At 47.5% G+C, this 20,782-nt stretch overlaps 1 protein-coding gene across 2 annotated transcripts in view; it reads left to right on the plus strand.

Moving 5' to 3' along the window:
* The first annotated feature begins 461 nt into the window (after nt 1-461).
* Nucleotides 462-20,782, plus strand: part of ANKH (ANKH inorganic pyrophosphate transport regulator) — a 139,762-nt gene continuing 119,441 nt past the window's right edge. Inside the window, exon 1 of one of the 2 annotated variants that reach the window (XM_043600953.1) lies at nt 462-1,034. In XM_043600953.1, coding sequence (XP_043456888.1) covers nt 939-1,034 — 96 coding nt within the window. In that variant the 5' untranslated portion in view covers nt 462-938. The remainder of the gene's footprint in view (nt 1,035-20,782) is intronic. The other variant, XM_043600954.1, reaches the window with a different exon arrangement.

Below are 20,782 nucleotides of genomic sequence, written 5' to 3' on the forward strand. Positions count from 1 at the left end.
GCCATCGCGGCGCCCGCCCGGGAGGGCTGCCCAAACCCGTTCCTTCCTTCACAGCCCCGAGCGCCCCGATCCCTCCCGGCGCGTCCGCAGTCGCGTCCACACGCCCCAGCCGTTCCCGGGACCGCGCGGGCGGTAAGAGCCCCGTCGCCGGCCCCGGCGGCCCCGGGGCCTCCAGCGGCTCGGCGCTCCGTCCCACGGCCTCCCCCGCGGCGTCCTCCGCGGCCGGTGAGGGGGCCCCGGGCCGCGCGCCGCCCCAGCCCCTCTTCGCCGCCGGCTCGCGCCGCCGCCCCTGGCCGCCCGGGGAACCGCAGCGAGTCCCACCCCGCGCGCCCCCGGGCGCAGCCGAGGCGGCGGCGGCGGCGGCGGCCCCACGGCCTGTGCGTGCGCAGCGCCCCCCGCGGCCGCGCCTAGCGCAGGCGGCGGCGGAGGGAAGGAGGGCGCCGCCCGCCCTCCCGCCCGGCCCGGCCCCTCCCCAGCCCGCCGCCCGCCCGCCCCCGGGGCCGCCGGCGGTGTCCGCGCCTCCGCGCCCGCCCCTGATTTCCTCCGCACGGCGGCGGCGGCGGCGGCGGCGCCTCGTGCGCGCGGTTATTTATTTATTTCCGGGCCCCAGAGCGCTTATAATGGAGCCGCTGTCAGCAGAACCTTCTGCTGCCGCCGCCGCCGCCGCTGCCGCCGCTGTCCCTCCTCTTTTTTTTCCCGGCAGATCTTTGTTGTGTGGGAGGGCAGCGGGGATGGACTTGAGCTTGCGGATCTCCTGCTAGAGCAGCCGCGCTTGGAGAGGGCGCCGCAGCCGCGAGGAGGAGCCGCCGCCGCCCCGAGGCCCCGCCGGACCCGGCCTCCGTCCGCCCGCGCCCCCGCTCGGCCCACTCGCCCCGCGCCTCCCGGCAGAGTCCCCTCGCGGCGGCAGATGTGTGTGGGGTCAGCCCACGGCGGGGACTATGGTGAAATTCCCGGCGCTCACGCACTACTGGCCCCTGATCCGGTTCCTGGTGCCCCTGGGCATCACCAACATAGCCATCGACTTCGGGGAGCAGGTAAGCCCCGGCCGCGCCCCCCGCCCGGCCCGGGCAGTTGCGCCCTGAACCCCGCGCCCCGCGCCCCGCTCGCACTTCTTGGCCTTAGACACCCGGGCGCCAGGGGATGAGAGCAGCGGGGAGTCACCTGCTCCGAGTGCCTTTTTTATCCTAGAACATTTGGTTGGGCTTGCAGCTTGTCAAGGATGACTTTTCCAGCACTCCATCCCCCCTGCCCCCAATTATTCAGCAGACTTTTCCAGCTCTCTCCGGAAAATGTTAAAAGACCAGAGGGATTAGAGCTTCACCTATAGAAGGGTTTTTAGTGCACAGCAGGAGTATTATGTAATTTGTTATTATGTAAACCTCAGGTCTGTAAGTAGTTGCATATATATAGCTCAAGTGCTTGGTTTTTATTTATCCGGTGTTGGTGGTGATGGTGATGGCGATGATGGGGAGATTTTGCATTACAGTGTGTCCAAGTTGGTTTCCAGGTACTTCTAATTTTTGGGTTTTTTTTTTTTTTTTTTTGCCCAGGTATGGATTACGGGTGCCCAAATGATAAGCCGACCGTTGGCCATCTCTAGTTTGGCGTTTGTTGATTTTTTCCTCTCTTGGACCACTAAAGGAGGGGAGCACATTTTTGTTTGTTGCCTTCTCATCCTTGCTTCTTTTTCGTGCTTTTCCCCATTTCTCTCCATGTGGCGTCATTGCAAATGTAGCGCTGCAGACTCTTCAGCAGAGGGGCACCGGTACTCGGCACTTTGCCTGTGGGGACCGTTTTTGCAGGGCCTCGGGTGGGATGCAGCTACATCTCAAGGCCAGGAAGAGGATGGGGGTGGGGGGAGGGGGTCAGTTCCTTGATGGGCAGGTGTGGAAACCGGCCGGGCGTGTGATGAGCCACACTCCTGGTATTGTAGTACCTTCTTTCTTTTCCTGTAAGTCAAGAGACTTCGAGGGATGTTTATAGAGAAAATGCACCTATGTTAGTGCACTTTTAGTTTTCCAAATCCAGTTTTTCAGAAGGGGGTTTGTTTGACTCCTCTAGTAGATGCGTATTGGCTTGGATTGGTCTCTCTGTACTCAGAACTTTTGACTGATTGCAACTCTACAGGCTCACTAATACTTAGCCCACATTGTAAGCTGCTTTTTTCCTGCAAATTTTCTTGCCAGTAAGTGTTTGCAACGTAGTATAGTCTCTAGAGACCTTTGTCTAGTAAGCCAACTAATTTCCCTTGGTGAAATCTTACATTTTTTCTGTTGCCACTTTGCTCTGACAGTTGCTTTCCAGGGTCCCCCAAGGGCTTCTCTGCTCTCCATCTCCTTCCTGCTCACCATCTCTTCTTTCCTAGTTAACTGGTGACTTCGGGCATTTCCTATCATCTATGGAAAGGTTTTAGGACCTGAATTTACTACGCTTCACATTTTAGATGAGTCAAGTGCTATCTAGACACCCGAACCTTTTACTATTTTAAGGCTTATTTTCTTGGAGCCACCCCAAAGGTGGTCAGAAAGCCCGGGCTACTCACCAGCCTACCAGCTTACTTGATCACTTCTCCCTGAACTGGTGTGTGTGTGTGTGTGTGTGTGTGTGTGTGTGTGTGTCTGTGTCTGTGTGTCTGTGTGTGTCTGTGTGTGTGGTGGGGTGGGGAGGGAGGATTATATGGGATAACTGGTGAAGATAAGAGTATTCTTTGTCGTAAGTAAATGACTTGAAATATAACATAGTATTGCCTCACATTTGCCTTGATTTAATTCCAGGCCGATATCCCTAAGGATTTGATTTCAGTGTAGGGGAAAGGATCTCTCCTGAGGTCACAAAAGGGACGCTAGACATATAAACAGTTATGCAGATGGTTTCTCCTTGTGGGTCTAATAATTCAAGTGCCTTCTTAAAACATTGCTAACCTAATTATCATAGCTGACATAAGCAAAGTGCCAGAACCGTTGTCTTTTTTGCACAGAAGCTTTATCAACAAGTGTTGTTTGAGGTCCTTATCCCTTAAGCGCCAGTGCATTTATGAGGTTGCAGGCTGTCTGGTGGTCGAGATAGCTTGTCAGAGTTAGGGGTGAAGGGATGGGGGAAAGAAATCGACAGGTTTGCCAAACCTTGTTTTGCCAGTATTGTTTGATAATTGTTTTTGCAAAATATGACAAGGTTAGAGGGATGGAACTTACTTTTTCTTAGTTTTAAACTGAAGGAAGAGAATTAACAGTAGGAGTTGAAGAGTGACCTGGTCACATGTGGTCAGAACAGAGGAGCGTTTTACCCCAATTACTCGGAAACACAACAGCGAAGAGGAAGAATGAACCTGGTTGCAAAAGTAGGTCTACTTTGGACTTCAGAAAATATGCAGCTCTTGACTTGAGTTTTTAATCATAGTTTAGACAGATGGACACATGCAGATCTCTACCAATCTTCTGTGAGAGTGGGCAGGTATATTACACCTTCCCTTGAGCGAACAGTGCTTCATATTTCAGTAACTGACTAATCCTAAAGAAGAAATGTAACAAGGGAGCGCAAAGGTCAAAGGTCAAAGCAGCCTTTGGGTTGCATGCTGTGGAGATGATCTAGAAATGCAAAATTGGAAGGAAAACGTCTCATTAGCTTTTAAGTCTCTGACTTGTCAAGAGCAAAAAGATAGTAAAATGACTTAAAATGTTTCTTAGATGGGGTTTTTTTTTTTAATGGTTATAAACATCTCTGTTGTTCCTGTAGAATATATGGACAGAACTTTTATGGACAGAATATATGGACAAAAACTGGGATTCCAGCTGTATACAAGATTCCATTGCAATTTGAATAAACAATGCAGTTGTGACCGTGTAAAGGAATTATATAGTCATAAATTATCTCAGAGCTGTTAGTGCATGTGGGGGAGGGGCGAGGAAGAAGCCTGTAATGATTCATTCAGTGCCTCCTGAGATTCTCCATGAACATTCTGTTGTATACAGTTCCCTATAATTTTATAGGTCAGTCAGGGAGGAAACCCAAATATTATAGAGTATTCTAACAAGACTAGCAAAAGCTATTATCACATCTTAAATTTTGGTGGTGGTGGTACTTTGGGGGGGGGGGTGAGGGAGGGTTGAAATCTACACTGGGGAACAAAACCATATGGAATAAATGACCTGCTTTGTAATATTAAACAGAAGCACCATAGGGAAGAATGAGAATAAATCCATTATTGCAGAAACTAAAATAATGTTTGTAAAACCCTGTCGATGCATAGAACACTTTATAATGGCAGTATATCTAGAATTATAATTTTATCTCTATTTTTATACACTGAAAATCAAAAGTGTTAATTGCTTCCTTTCACAGACCACTCAGTATGTGCTTAAAGCATCTCAGCACATGTTGTCAATGAGGAAGGCCTGAGAGGCTTAGACGTGTTAAGTCACTTGTCCAAAATCACACAGGTATTACTGGGCAGAACCAGGATTCAAGCCCACATCTGCTGGGCCCTTAGTCATTCTGCTGTCTGCCTTCTCCAGTCAGGCTCATCCACTGAAATCCACCCAGGAGTTCTTAGAAATTTAGGATAAGTTCTGGCTTTTCTGATTCCCAACCTGGGCTTAAACTTGATCTTAGCTGTCAGATTTTGAATTTGTGATGTAAGGCAATCATAAAATTCCACGATCCAAGAGGTTCACGGAAGAACCAAGTTACACAGATAATTCATATTGATAAATCAACAGTGTATCTTGTCTTTTGTTAAAAGGGAACAAAAAGATAAGCAACTGATACTTCACAATAAAATTGTTTAGAAATTACTTAGTCTTTATCACTGAAGCACTACAGATTGCTAAAATAGATTTTGAACAATGTATTTCTTTAAAATATCTGCAGATGCCCATGTTGTCACTATGTTTAAAGGACTGTTATGTCTGCTTAAAACTAAACTCGGTACAAAGTCTTCGAATTCCTTAAAAGCCAAGTTCACCAAATTATGTTGGATATATCAGTGAACTTTGTTACAAGCTACTTAACGACACTTAAAGCGTTAAGTGCAAGTTTGTTCTGAAGACTTTGAAGGAGACAAGAAGGTTGAAATTGTTCTCAATTCAGAAGGAATGTGTTCTGGGGCACCCGGGGGGTTCTGTGGGTTGAGCATCTGACTCTTGATTTCCGCTCAGGTCACAATCCCAGGGTCGGGGGATCAAGCCCTGTGTCAGGCTCTGCACTGAGTGTGGAGCCTGCTTAGGATTCTCTCTCTCTCCCGTTGCCCCTCCCCTATGCTCACGTTCTCGCTTTCAATAATAATAATAATAATAATAATAATAATAATAATAATAAATAAATAAATAAAAGAAGAAATGTGTTCTTCCAAGTGTCAGGCAATTCCCTTTTTCACACCAAAATGATAACTGTGGGTATTTCCAGTTGCCCTGAATGATTGATTCACTGAATTTGGTTGGGCCCAGTATGATAATTCAAAGACCTAAAGTTTTTATCTGTGAACGAAGAGTTTTGTATATGGAGTGTTACAATTAGTAGCATAAGATGGGCAGTAGGAATGCTAAGAGCCCTTCCTAACTTAGGAAACCTAGCGTTAGGCTTTCACAGTATAAGGGTCTCAAGTTGCTAATATCACAAAATGGAAAAAAAGGGAGGCCCAGGAAAAATAATTGTATACATGTCCTTTCTGTCTACTAAGTAGAGAAATACATACCCCCACCCACCCAGACCAGGAGGTACAGGAATGGAAAAGGGTGAGTATCTGACACTGGCCACTGTTGGGAAGGGAGTGTGTGTCCATCCGAGGTCCCAAGTGATGCAAGGGACTCCCCAGGCAGCTTGCCTTAAGTGATACTGAAACTGACCTATGTATGTTCCACTGCGCAAAGTACCTGAAGCTGGAAATGGCTATCTCAGGCTAGGTTTCCTAGTAATCATGGGGGGCGGGTTGGGGGAGACTTTTTTTCCCACCTATTCTGTACTAATGGAATACATTTCAAAATGACATTAATTGTTTTCTAATTATAAAAATACTGTATGCTGGCTGTTTAAAAGTTGGATAAGGATTTTAAAATGGAGGAAAAAGTAAAAAATACCCCTGATTCCACTCTGAAGAAAAAAAAAAGCTCCTTCAACATTTTGCGTATCTCCTGCCAATTTTGTTCCCCATAACCGAGATATGTATATGTTTCACACGGAGGCCTCTTCCCCATGTCACTTGGAAGTATTTAAGTATGGTTTTAAAGTTTTATTTATTTATAGTTGAGAGAGCGCGCGCATGCGTGCCAGTGTGAGCTCGGGAGGGGCAGAGGGAGAGAGAGAGAATCTCAAGCAGGCTTCATGGTCAGCACAGAGCCCAACGCAGGGCTCGACCTCGTGAAGCTGAGCACTTACGCAACCGAGCCCCCCCCCCGCCGGGCTCCCCAAGTACGATTTTAATAGTAGCCCAGTATTTGATGATACAAGCATGCGGTAATTGCCTTCGCTGTATATTCCGTTGTTTATTTTTCGTTCCTTTAGTATTTATCGAGTGCCTACGTTTTTTGCAATGGTATTATTAATTTTTTATTACTTTTTATTATTGAAGAATAGTTGACATACTGCAACACAGTGATTTCACAATCCCGTACCTTACACAGTGCTCACGCCGGTAAGTGTGGTCACCACTTGTTACTGGACAAGGTTGTTACAGTATTATTTCTTTTTTAACATTTATTTATTATTGAGAGACATGAGCATGGGAAGGAGAGACAGAGAGAAGAGGAGACACAGAATCTGAAGCAGGCTCCAAGCTCTGAGCTGTCAGCACAGAGCCCGACACGGGGCTCAAGCTCACGGACCGCGAGATCATGACCTGAGCCGGAGTCAGACGCTCAACCGACTGAGCCGCCCAGGCGCCCCATAGTATTATTGACTGTAGTCCCTATGCTGTCCTTTCCACCTCCGTGACTTATTTATTTGGTAACTGGAAGTCTGTACCTCATGATCCCCTTCGCCTATTTCTTCCCCGATTTGTTTCAATGCTGAGGTTTTTTGTTTCCTGCAGTAGAAGGTTTCAGAGAGCATCTTTGTATAATAAGTAGATAATGTGTTTTTTTCTGACTGCCTTGGGCTTTATGCCTGGCATAATTTAGTGCCTTTTTCTGTTTCTCATTCATACACAGAAAATGAGGTCACTCTTCTCTGGCAGTCCATATTTAGTCAAGGACACCGTGACCTCCTTAGTCCAATTGATACTCAGTTCTCCATGGTGTTTCCCAGTTCTCTTTAGATGTACATCTGCATTTAAAGTACCTGCCTTTCGATGCACTTAAGTAGATTATCTCTAAAGCCACGGAGGTATAATCCTGCTGCGGGTTTCTTCACTTATTTATTTATTGAGTGGTTTGATGACTAGCCTAACTACTACTTTGTCAGAATACTTCTTCCCAAGCATATCCTTCAAAAGATAAACACTTCATATATGAAGATAGTATCCAACTCTCTTTCTAGGAGTACGTCACATTTTTTTAAAGCAGTGAGCCCTAAGAATTAACCGTTTATGGTACCATCTCACCTTTTCGATGCAAAATGCCGAGTGTATGCCAGGGGTCGGTAATCTGGTTTCTGTGTCTTTTCACTCTCCCTTGTCTGACTTGGACGGGTTATGTTGGGATGGGAAGATGAGAGTCCCTGGATGGAAAATCATTCTTTACCAATGGCTGTGTGAGTTGGGATAAATAAACCTTGTGAAATTCATACCAGAGTGACTTGGGTGATGCCTACATTTTAAGAAGTCAATCTGGTATTTTTCAGCACCTACAATTCGACGAGTTTCTGTGGAGGTGCAATAGAAATACAGAAAACCCTGTTTTATGCACTATTATCGGGCTATGAGCTCCCGACCTAAGTGCGTTTTTTTTGCTAACTGAAGCTTATCCTTTAAAATGCAGGTCATTGGTTTTCTTTTTCTTTTTTAGTATGGGAATTATTGTTGCTGGAAATAGGTGTTGCACATTTGTCTAGCATATTAAATAAATATAGTATATACACAGGACATAATGTAACATTTTTTGGTGTCTTGTAAATATCTGTTGTGCTAGGCAATCCGGGATATATGCTGACAGGTGATACTCAAAACACTTAAAGAGTTTGGCACTAACCAAGATGATAAAAATAATAAAATAGGGGCGCCTGGGTGGCGCAGTCGGTTAAGCGTCCGACTTCAGCCAGGTCACGATCTCGCTGTCCGTGAGTTCGAGCCCCGCGTCAGGCTCTGGGCTGATGGCTCAGAGCCTGGAGCCTGTTTCCGATTCTGTGTCTCCCTCTCTCTCTGCCCCTCCCCCATTCATGCTCTGTCTCTCTCTGTCCCAAAAATAAATAAACGTTAAAAAAAAAAAATTAAAAAAAAAATTAAAAAAAAATAATAAAATAATAATTAGTAAAAATACTTAATACACGATGAGTACTTTTTAACTTCTTGCTTCAGATCTGCCCTGGGTCTCAGAAACTAAAACAGTAGAATTCCGTGAAAAGTGAGAATAAATAAATCATTTCGGAGGCCTCTTTTGGGAAAAAGCATATATACCTTATGTCGGTTGTTTTCCCTGCCCTCAAATTGCTTAGATCCTGGTTGAGAAAACAGACATGAAACACTTTTGCAATCAGAAGGGCACGGACCAAAATGTGTAAATTGCACAGTGCAGTTTATGATAACACAGCGAGGCGCTCAGTAATTGTAACAGAGCGGGAAGGCTGTGCCAGCTGTGACGTGATAGCTCTCATCTGGCCGTGGTCACCCCCTGCCTCCTTCTCTCTAGGTGCCCTTGTCATCCGAGTAGGAAGCACCCCATCTGCAGAGGTGAATACAGAGGCACGGTAGAGGTAAAAGCAGACTTCACAGCAAGCCCTACACATTCAGGGTTTGCTTTTGTAGGTTTTGTATTACTTTCATGGTTTGGGAACCGTTCACCTGCTGTTCCAGCCAGATTCCACCGACAGTGCTGAGGACCCATGAGCTGAAAGTGACAGAGAGGACATTCTCTCAGCAGACGTGTGCCTCACAATGTTTCTGCTGCTTCTCTGTGATTGCTCCGTCACACCAAAAGATGTTTTCAAAGCCCATGCTGGGAAGGGAGATACCTCGGTTATTTGTCAGCACAAAGGGGGTAATTTCTCCCCTAGATGAGGAGTTACCAGAAACAACCTGTACCTCTGGTTCAGGAAATGTCACACGGTCCCAGGACAGACGGACCGGCCTTGTTTCTAGTTGGGGGAGTACGTTGTGGTCTAAGTTTGCTCTCAGGTCCTTGCTGGCTTTCGCACTTTTTATGGTATTTTGGTATCCGTAGATGGGCAAGGCTCTGGAAGAGTCTGACACCTTCAGTGTTGTTCGAGGATTACCTTTCTGGAAGCGTGGGTTTGACGTTATAAATGTGCAGCCATTTTCCTGATATGTGTAGACATCGCTGTCCCCAACCTCAGGGGGCGGGGGAAGGGCTGTGTGTGACTCCTTGTCATACCTCTGAGCCCACATTCACCGGCACACGCTTCCCGTGCCTCATGGGTCCCTGCCTGGACAGAGACCACAGCTGGTAGGGGGGACTCGAGGCTGGGAGGAAATCAAGAGCAAAAGTGGGAATCCTTGGATAAGAGTTGCAGAGGTGACTGGTGAGGAGACGCTGAGTTCCCCCGGGACATTGAGTTGGAATGACGTGGCTGAAAAGAGGGATGTCTGCTGGCAGGTTAATGCGACTTTTTCTAGGGAGCCAGATGAGCCAGGGACGGGAGGGGGCAGACGTTGTAGCTGTGACTTCCTAGGCCGTGAGAAGTTACGGTGGCCTATTTTGTGAGAGACCGGAAGAGGTCCTGTCTGGGTCAGGAAGCTTTGAGGCTCAGCAGTCCCAGGCTCTGAGAGGTGGTCACTCCAGGTCATTGTCTCAACTAAGTGACAATGAGTCCACGTCAATAAGCTTTTCAAGATCCCTGCTTAGTTTCTTAAAAATATAACGTTAAGTCTAAGGAAGTATTTGACTCTCTGTCAGTTTCTAGTTTGCCATCTGGCTTAGGTGTGCCTGTTCTGTTTCCAAAGCTGCTTTTAAGACAATAAAAAGTTTGGGCGCTCTTGAATCTGGAGATCTGCTGGCCGCCGGGCCGTGCATTTTAATAGAGGGGACTAGTAGTGTAGAGAATCTAGAACAGCAGATTACAAAAAAAAAAAAAAAATTGTCTGACATCTGAGGGCTTTAAATGGCTTGGCAGGAAACTCACTGTGGCTGGGACACTGAGGCCTCCCACCATGTGCGGCCTGAAGTTGACATTTTATAAAGACAAACTGCGCGGAGGAGAGTAACAAATAACCGTGCTTAATAAGAAAGAGGTAACGTTCACCTCTTGGGGATTCTAGCCGAGCCCAGTGAAGAAACAACTAGAAAGGCACCTCACAGCCAGCCCGATCTGAAACGAGGCAGTCAGAGTGTCTCTTCTCAGCCCCAGATGTCACGCGCGAATGCGGTTCCCTAGCATACTCTTGGAGACCTGGTTTTTCTTCAAAATCGGTTCTGGGGCTTTATCTCCTCCCTTTCCAGGTGCAGCATCATATCACCCGGAGCCTGACAGGTGCACAAGATGCACCTCCTTTCTACTCCCACACAAAGGCACATACCTTTAGGTATTACACCCCCCGGGCCGCACACCTGTCGGGCCGTTGACCAACTTTGGGCAGGTTCCCTGGCACGGGTGGTTCGTAAACCCTGTGTTTACCAGACTTCCCTAGACAAACCAGTGTTTCAGCAGTGAAGGGGAATGGGCTTGGACTCACGTGCAGGGACGGTGGACAGCCACCAAAGGGCGTGGGCTGAACCGCCTTGTTTTTCTAGAATTCTTATTTACTCAGATTTCTTTTAGGCCAACGCATCTTCTTTCAGACGGGGTCCTGGCAGGCCTGTGTTTCATTTCTTTTTAAAAATGGAGGTACGGTTTACATCTGGTGAAATGCACAGGACTCACGTGCACCATCCCATGAGTTTTGACAGATGACCAATGCATAGCTGTGTGACCCAGACCGCAGCCCAGATATGGATTGTTTCCATCAGCCGGGAAGGTTCCCCAGTGCCGGTCCCCCAGAGGTAACCACTATCCCGGTGGCCAGATATGGCTTGATGTTGTAGATTTGAGTGGATTCTATCTAGGTGGAGACTTTGGCTTTCCGTGTAACATAACCTTGTTCCTTGTACTCTCTGGTGTTTTCAATTCTGATCCTTCACGTACATGAACTGCTGATGATTTTGCTGTTCAGCCATGATAAAAATTAAAGTCTGGTTTAAAAACTAACACCACGTGGGGCGCCTGGGTGGCTCCGCCGGTTCAGCGTCCGACTTCAGCTCAGGTCATGACCTCACGGTCCGTGAGTTCGAGCCCCGCGTCGGGCTCTGTGCTGACAGCTCAGAGCCAGGAGCCTGTTTCGGATTCTGTGACTCCCTCTCTCTCTTGGCCCCTCCCCCCGCTTGTGCTCTTACTTACTCTCAAAAAGTAAGTGCTCTCTCTTACTCTCAAAAAGAAATAAAACATAAAAATAAATAAATAAATAAATAAATAAATAAATAAATAAGTAAACTAACACCATAGAAAACAATGCGGTATATGCCTACTATGAATTATTCCTCCGCCTTCCAGAGGAATGGAGTGGTGATGTATACCACCACACAGATGAACCTTAAAGATACGCCACTAAATGCAAGAAGCCAGACACGGAAGGACAGCTGTGGCATGATTCCACTTCGATGAGGTCCGGGGAATAGAGCCCTAGACAGGAAGGGGAACAGTGGCTGGCGGGGCTTAGGGGGGATCCTGTTCAGCAGGTGCAGCTTCAGCTGGGAAGGACAGTGTTCTGCAGGTGGGCGGTGGCCGTGGCTGCACCGTAACGTGAATGCCCTTCATGCCGCTTGGACCGCATGCTGAAGAGTGGTAAAAATGCTAAATTCTCTGTTAGGTATATTTTATCAGAAGGGAGAAGTTTTAAGTGACATCATAAGCTACTGGGAACGCCTGTGGCTTTTGAAGAGGGTCTCTCTTTAAAAAAAAAAAACAAAACATATTAATCTTATTGTAATTACAGATGTTCGTCTTCATTCTAAAGGGGAGGAAAATAAGTAAAAGTATCAAGAATAAGAACCACGTGCGAACCTAATCACCTAGACAGAACAGCTGTCTCTTATTTTACCACTGGTGTGCTTCTCGCCTCTTTTTTTTTGTTTTTTGGCACGGATTTTATCTTTTTTTAAATGTTTATTTATTGATTTTGAGAGAGAGAGTAGGGGGAGGGGCAGAGAGAGAGGGAGAGAGAGAACCCCAAGCCGGCTGTGTGCTCACGACCATGGGCTCAATCCAGGGCTCCGTCCCACAAGCCGCGGGATCCCGGCCCGAGCCACCATCGAGAGTGGGATGCTTAACTGACTGAGCCACCCAGGTGCCCCCGCATGTCGTTTAAAACAGTATCGTAACCTCTTTCCATTTTATATGTAGGCAGTTGCCCTTGACTTTAAGTATTCATCTAGCACGTGATGATTAATGGCTTCCTAGCATTCTCTCGCATAGATACGCCATAACTTATTTATTCTCTTGTGGTTAGATGTGCAAGTTGGTTCTGCTTCATTCTATCTTGAAGAATGCTTGGGAGCGTTTTTGTACAGAAATCTTTGCACACATCTGATTATTTCCTTGGATTAATACTCGAAATACCGACGTACGTGCGCCCCTCTTCAAGGCTTCGGCACGGCACCACACTCCTGCAGAAAGTTCCAGTCTACCCCGCAGGTGCCTTGTGGGAATGTGCCACAGGCATTCCTTGCCTGGATGCTGTTTCACAGTCCAGTGACTTCCGCCCCCAGGAATTTGCATGCGAGTTCTCTCAAAGCCACATGGTGCTCAGCTCCTTCAAATGATTTCTTTTATTAAAAGCATTTTTTTTTAAATGCTGACAGATCAGTGTTACAGAAGGTAACACTTTTAAACTGTTTCAGGACCTCCATTCTTTTCAGTAGGCACGTTTTGGACCAAATCCCTACTCTGCATGGGGCTAGGCATAAGCACAGGAAAGAAAGGATTGTGTTGGCTTCACTTGCATATGTCTGGAAAATACCTGCTCCTAAAGCTTTCAAGGCGGAGAAAAGTGCTTTTCGATGAGTTCAGTGATGCTCAAGAAATGTGCTTCCTAAAACGTCCCAGGTGAATACTTGGGAGAGGAGAAAAAAGTTACTGACCTTCCTGGATGCCAGGCCCTGCCCTAGACACGGGGCATGCACTGTGGAGGGTCACCTTCCCACTTCAGAGGTGAGTGCATTGAATAGCTGTGCCTTGTGTGGTTCAGCCTCAGCGGAGCAGCCTGGCTCCTGGGACGGATGACGCATGCTTGGAGTCTCATCGGAGAGTGTTTGTGTTGACTGTGTTGTAGGGAAATGCAGAGCCAGTGATGTTGAGGGGAACTGGAAGAGAAAGCTTTCTCTCTTTTCTGCCACCCTGACCACGGCTCCTTCTGTTTAACCTGCTCTCCTGGCTCTTTCCCTTCCACTCTGGAGAGCAGAGAGAGTGCAGATGGTTCACACTCGTTCAGAGGTGCACCGAGTTCCTGTGGCTTCTCGGTTCTTCCCCGCTCCTTCTGCCCAGTAGTGTCTGTCAGCAGTCCAAGCTGAACACAACGAGGTTGGAGGGGAAAAAAAAACAAAAACAAAAAGACCACCCACTCCTGACAGGACCCCTGCGTTTGACCTCCATCCCTGGACCCACTGGCTCTGTGACCTTGAGCAAAGAACTTGACCTCAGCGGGCTTCAGTTTTCCCAACTGTCAAATGGGGATAAAGGGCTTGCGTACCTTCTTTTGGAGGTGCAGGCCAAATAGAGACTGGACACTCAAGTGCTTTGAAAAGCATGGAGCGCTGCACGTGTGCGAAGCAGTGTTGCTAAGACTTTGAGCCCGCTACGCTGCGGCTACACCTGTTTGTTACTAGCCTTGACTGTCTGACCTTTTTCTTGCTCTGTATCGATACAGTGACTTGCAGAAAGGAGATTCCTTTAACTGGAGCCAGCGAGGGTGGGGCAGAGAGAAGCGTGCTGAATGAAGATGCTGGTAACACTTGGATTTTACAGCATGGGTGCCAGCAGTGCTGCTGCTTTTTTTGGTTTGTTTTTTTTTTTTACTTTGGGGAAAAGAGTTTGAAGGCTCGGTTTTCTCGCCCCTCGGGGCTTTTGGGTTGTTGGTTTTTTTTTTAAGTTGAATTACTGGGATTTAGGCAACGTGCTTTTTGAAATGATAGGCTGCATCTACTTTTAATTATAGGCTGCTGTCTGTCACAGAGTTGAAGGAGGACAGTTGCATATACCATTTAGACATACAGGTGGCACCAGGCCATTCTCAATTGTGTTGACAGTTATGGCAGTGACCCACCAAGGTGTTTTTGCTAAGTTAAAGTGTGGTGGGTGCTCAGTGAGCTAAAAGTTGTAACCTGCTTCTCCAGGTACTTACTGTGCTGTTTCGGAGCCTTTGCGCTGGTGAAATAATCGGGAAATATGGAACACAGAGGAAATATGTCTTCATGAATGTGTTCATTCAACAGATGTTTCTTGGACACCTACTCTGTCCCAAGCACAGCGCTAGTCACTAAGGACAGACTAAGAAAAAGGATGCGATCCTTGGCTGCACAGCGATTATCCCATAGGATATGGGAAAGGGACAGACAGGCACTTTCTACAAGATATGCTCTCCCTGGGTCAATCTCCCCTGGGATCCTATAAGAGTAACCTTTAACTTTAAGGGTCGGGAAGCTCTCTGTTCCAGCTGAGAGACCCACGGAGGATAGTATGTCCCTGTTCTGAAAAGCAGGGGATTCCAGGTGAGGAGTGACTGATGCTTAGCGCGAATTGATCAAGGAATCAGACTGGGAGGGTGCCGGGGCAGGGTGGCAGGACCAGTGGAACCCAGACCCCAGACCGGCAAGGTTCCAGTTCATCCGGGTAAGGAGTTTGGCTTTGGTCCTGACCGCAGTGGGAAACTTTGAAGGTTCCCAGTGGGGGTGTGGTGTGCTTGCATTTGCATATTTGAAAGATAATTTTGGTTTCAGCGTGGCTAATGAATTAAAGGGAGGTGAGAGCAGCCGTGGCAAGGAAACCAGCGGAGAGGAGAGGTGGCCTAATATAGGGCTGGGGCGGGGAGGGAGAACCGAAAGGAAACACCTTCTAGAGTCGGGTGGGCTTGGCCACAGGGCGCGAGAGGGCGTAAAGTTTGCCACCAAACTTGAAGAGAGCCGGTTCCAAGGGAAGAGAAGGAGTTCCATTTCATTCATGTTCATTTGTTAATAAATTTAGTGCAGTGTTTGAAATTGCTTGCCTGAGAGAGCATATAAAATATGCAAAACGGTGGGAGCTACGAATAGTGTCTGTGTAGCTGTCTTTTGTCCCTCTGTGTGTCCCTCTGTCTCTCTCCCCCTTCCTCCCTCTCCCTTTCCTTCCCTCCTTTCCTCCCTCCCTCCCGCCTCCTTCCCTTCCTGGGACGAGCTGGTCACATTCTTTGTAAATGAGAGCTTCTTGCATTTTTACCTAAATGCAAATACTATGAATATTCATTTTTCTTTCAACATGTAAAAATGCTTTATTAGAATGCAGTCAGTTCTCAGCCATTTGCCTTAATGAAATAGTGATGTGGAAAATTCAAAAACATTTCTGCATATTTGGCCCTGGAATGCCTGAGGACTTTGGGGGAAGGAAATTTATCTGCATCATCATGGTGCTGTGCTAAGGATAAGATTACCCTTGCACCAGGTGCCTGGTGACAGCAGAGAGATGCCATCTGGAATTAAATTTGATGAGGCTCCCTGGTTTGCTCTTTCTGTATATTAAACGTTTGCTGAGTAAACAGTAGCGAGTGGACTAACCTAGAGGGGTTCCTGTAATGGCTTTATGTTTGTTTATGTGTCTTTTAGTATTGTCTGAGCTGCCTGTGTGGTTATAATTCATAAAATGCAGTTAGAATACATTTTGCTATAGAAACATTATAAATTGTGGCTAGGTTTCCAGGCCTCTCCACCAAAGCTATTTAACCCTTAATGTTCTCAAAATATTATATGTCTGCAACGAGGAATAGTAGAAAACCATGCTGTTAGAATAGTAGGAATCAGGGGGGGCGGGCACCTGGGTGGCTCAGTCGGTTGGGTGTCCGACTTCAGCTCCGGTCATGATTTCGCAGTTGGTGGGTTCGAGCCCCGGGTCGGGCTCTGTGCTGACAGCTGGGAGCCTGGAGCCTGCTTCGGATTCTGTGTCTCCCTCTCTCTCTGCCCCTCCCCCGCTCATGCTCTGTCTCGCTCTGTCTCTCAATAATAAATAAAAACGTTACAAATTTTTTTTAGAATAGTAGGAATTGGGGAAAGCAGTAATATTGAAAAATATCATTTGTCTTAATTAACTTTGAGAACAGTTCAGCAGTGTAATAAGGTGGTGGCTGGAGGGAGGGAGGTTGGTGCCACTGGCCATGGAGGTCGGGTTAACTTAAAATCAATGCATAGGTTGGGGTGCCTGGATGGCCCAGTCAGTTAAGGGTCTGACTTTGGCTCAGGTCATGATGTTTCAGTCCGTGAGTTCAAGCCCCACATCGGGCGCCCGTCCCCGTCTTGTTCTCTCTCCCTCTCTCTCTCAAAATAAATAAACAAACTAAAAAAAAAAAAAAAAATCAAAGCATGGGAAATGGTAATATCGTATTAACTGTGGTGGCAGACGGTAACTAGCTTTGTGGCCGTGAGTCACAACAACATATACAAATGTCAAATCACTGTGTTTCACGTGAAACTAATAAAATGTTCTACATCGATTATACATCAGTCGATAAAGTAAATGAGGAAATAAAAGCGTCTTCTGGATGCACATGACTCATCAGCTGCGATTACAGTAACTTGCTGTGTGTTCTGGTGGGTAAAACTTAAAAACACCTCCCTGTGTCTATGGATTTAGGCTTACTTGTGCCTCCGTTCCACTGACGTCTTCTTGAAAAATAATGCCAAAGCAGCATCTACTAAGAGACCCATAAGCCACTGGGAAGCTCAGAATGCAGATGAGAATTTGGGGAAGTGAAAAGATTTTCTGTAACAGGACCGTAGCCATACTGTAAAGTGCGTATCTCTAATTATATATTATATCCGAACACTGTTTTTTCTTTTGGAGAATTGGGCGTGTCATCTCCAATAGAAGACAAATCGGATGCCTTAGATTACATGGAAAACCAAATACTTCACCCATTTTTTTTTTCTTTTTAGTTCAGCAGAAGTAGAAAATCTTATTTCAGGATGTGGCAAAACGAACATTGCCCTTACCCTCGCCTGGTGCACACTGCACATTTGTAGAGGACTTACTTCGCCGTTTCTAAAATATGTTCTCAGGGCGCCTGGATGGCTCATTCGGTTGAGCGTCCGACTTCTGCTCAGGTCATGATCTCGCGGTCTGTGAGTTCGAGCCCCACATCGGGCTCTGTGCTGACAGCTCGGAGCCTGGAGCCTGCTTCGGATTCTGTGTCTCCCTCTCTCTCTGCCCCTCCCCCGCTCATGCTCTGTCTCTCTCTCTCTCTCTCTCTCTCTCTCTCTGTCAAAAATAAATAAACATTAAAAAATTTTTAATTTATAAAATATATTCTCATTATATGGGAGAGCTGTTCCACCACCCAGGGGCACGTAGGCTCACCCTGCCTGGAAGGAGGTTATCTGTCATCAGTGGACATCTGTAGAGGCCATGCCTGGCCATGGCCCGGAGTCCACTGGCCCCGGCCACCCTCTTTCCCCTCCTCAGAGGTGAGCTCTACTTTCCTTGTGAGTCCTGGGTCCTCTCGAGCACCAGGGAGTATGGAGTCCAATCTTGGGGCAGAGAGGTGGCAAAGCTCAGAGCTGCTGAGAGCCTGTGGTTCACAGGCACCGGAGCCAGAGGCCTGCCTTCCGTGCTCTGGGGGTTTCTGAGTCTTCAGCCTCCTCCCCGGTCCCTGTCTGAGGGTCCTAGGGAAGATGGGTCCTCCCTTTTCAGCACCCCCCGCCTTTCACCCCAGCCTCCCCGCCTCTCTGCTGCCGAGTATTACTTGCTTACAATCTAATCATCAAGTAAAACAAGACAAAACAAAAAAAAACCCCAAAACCCTCAGTGTGGACTCTCTGAGCTTTAATTGGCCACACCTTCTGGCAGACATCGCTGTTTCCTTCGCTTTTCAGCACCTTTTCATAAATCAGGTGTCTTTTTTTAAAAGATTATTTTTCCTTTCCAAGCACTCGTTAATTTCAGATCAGGTTGTCTGGATTGCCACGGTCCTGAGTCGCTCGCCTTTTCATGGCAGCGGGCTCCAGAAGAGGCAGAGGGTCGAGCTCATTTGGCCCTTCCTGGAGGCCCCAGGGCCCCTACCCTCCCCACACCCCTCCCCCATGGGGCCTGCACAGGTCTCCCCACCTTACCTGGAGCCCCGGAGGCAGGGCTGGGTTGTGATCCCCCTGTGGTGGCTGTCCCCGACGCCCTTCCCCTTGGCACTCAGCACAGGGGGAGCCTCAGGCGGGCATGGGGGAAGAGAACTGAGATTGCCTGCCTGCCCAACACACGGGATCGGCTCAAGGTCAGCGCATCTGTCCCACCTCTTATCAGCCAAAGTGCATCCGTCCCTCTAAGTCGGAGGGACAGCAAAGTGAGCTCACTTCGTTTCACCCTAAGCACGCTGCCTCTCACACGGCTCAGCTCAGGGCCCCCCTTCCCCACCCAGAGGGAAAGCCGCTCCTCTCAAATGTTGAAATTTGGCACCGTGTCAGGGAGGGAATTACTAGCCGCGTGCACTTGGCTCTCGGATCCGCCCACTGGTCCTAACGTGGATCCCAATGAGACCGACTACCTTGAGAAACAATTATTCTTGCATTTTCTGGTGAAAGAAAAACATGCAAAAATATGCCCTTTCGGGTGAGATGTTTTCACCGAGGGAAAAAGTCGGGGTGACTTGAGTACTACAAGGTGCGGCCTGGTGAGGAGGTCTTAACCCCCGGCAGGTGGGGAAGGATGCCGGGGAGCACCCCTCCCCCGACCACTCCTGGTTAACGGCCTTCACCATCAGCCCTGGAAGTTCCCAAAGACCAGGCTTCCTTTAGGGGATACACGATCCAATGACCGTTGAAGTGGTATCTTACCGAATGGCAGTCTTGTCTGATTGGTGAGTACGCGTCTCCATCTGGGGCAGAGGAAGCACCCTGCACAACTGTGGTTGGGTTAGACTGAGGAGCCCCGGACATGCAGAGGAACGGTGTTGAGACGCCGTTGCCATATGAGCGGTGGCCTCCTAGCAAAGAGCTTTATGCGCTGCGGACGTTTCATCGTTAGAATGGGCTGCAATCAGGGGCACTTGGGTGGCTCAGTCGGTGAAGCGTCTGACTCTTGATTTTGGCCCAGGTCATGATCTCACAGTTCATGAGATCGAGCCCTGCACTGGGCTCCGTGCTGGGCTGCAATCAAACCAAAGAGTTTTTAATGCATCATATTATGTCACAGCAGTAACAATATATTACGTGACCTAGTGGGGGACCTGAGCAGAAGGTAACGCCGAAGTAATATTAATATAATCGCAAACAATATTGCTAGTAAGCTTATCTGCCCTCCCTCCCTCCGATGGATAGTCTGATCACCTGTAATTTCTGTGCAAATGATTTTCTTTAGTAAATAGTTTTATGAACTGTGTCTATATACATAACATTGTAAGAGGGGAAAGTCCTTTGCTTTAAGGATTCTGAATGTGTCACATCACTTACCATGACACAAAATGAGAGACTATGGTAAAAAAAAAAGAATTAGAATGCTCCCCCCCCCCCCCCCGCGCCCCCGGCAAAATCCAAATGAGAAGGTGAAAAAGAAAACGCACTTGGGACGGACGTACCTGCCGGACCAAGTTTACAAAGAAGGAATCCAGTCTCTAGTTTGTGCCAGTTCCTTAGCAACTGAGGGTGACAGGCCCCGAAGGGGGAAGCGTGGAAATAAGAGCGGTGGATTTTTAAAACACAGCGCTGTATTGTAAACTAAAACCCTGTCCCTCTTAACCCAGAACTGTGATGTGTAGTTGTGTGCAACGGTCTCCCCTTCGAGCTTGTTAATCATTGATTACATAACCGTGGCAACATTTTGATAGTTTCGTGTTGTTTGAGGTTTCCCTTAGCATCCTATAAAATATTTATAGGTTGTTTGAAATAAGCCAGTTTGTTTTTCTTCTCTTAATGGGACGGCGTTCCGTTTTTAAGACAAAGGGGGAGAAAATCTTAGAAAAGTAAAGCATGGATTTGCCATGAAGCTCATAGTGGGGCTTTGAAACTACAGCCTGCAGCCAGGCTGGATGAGAGTACCGTAGGATTAATCTTGTGGGGACTCGAGGCTCATGTGGTTTCCCGAAATGTAGCAGGGGCCTTCTTCTTATGCGCGTGTTAATTGTGTTTTTCCAGGGGTGGACAGCTCCTGGGCATAAAAGCATTTTTCTTCTTTTATCCCGTCTTTGAGGTATTTTTGTTTATTGGCTTGCTTTTTGAGGTTTTGGTGGGGAGGGGGATGGGAGAAGAGGGAAAGTCGAGGGAGATAAATTACCTTTTTTCTTTCCAACGGCTCATTAAAATACTTTATAACCTCCGTCTCCTCGTAATACCATTTTCTTCCTAGTAGTCGCTACTACTTGGTCCCCGAGAGGTGCGGCAATACCACTTGAAGGTTTTCTTCTCCGTGGAACAGAGTGTGACACTTAAAAAAATCCTTACTGAATGTTCGACTGTGGTTTCTCCTGGGGTCTTGTAATGAGCAG

Source organism: Prionailurus bengalensis, chromosome A1, assembly GCF_016509475.1.
Source record: "Prionailurus bengalensis isolate Pbe53 chromosome A1, Fcat_Pben_1.1_paternal_pri, whole genome shotgun sequence".
Taxonomy (NCBI): Eukaryota; Metazoa; Chordata; class Mammalia; order Carnivora; family Felidae; genus Prionailurus; species Prionailurus bengalensis.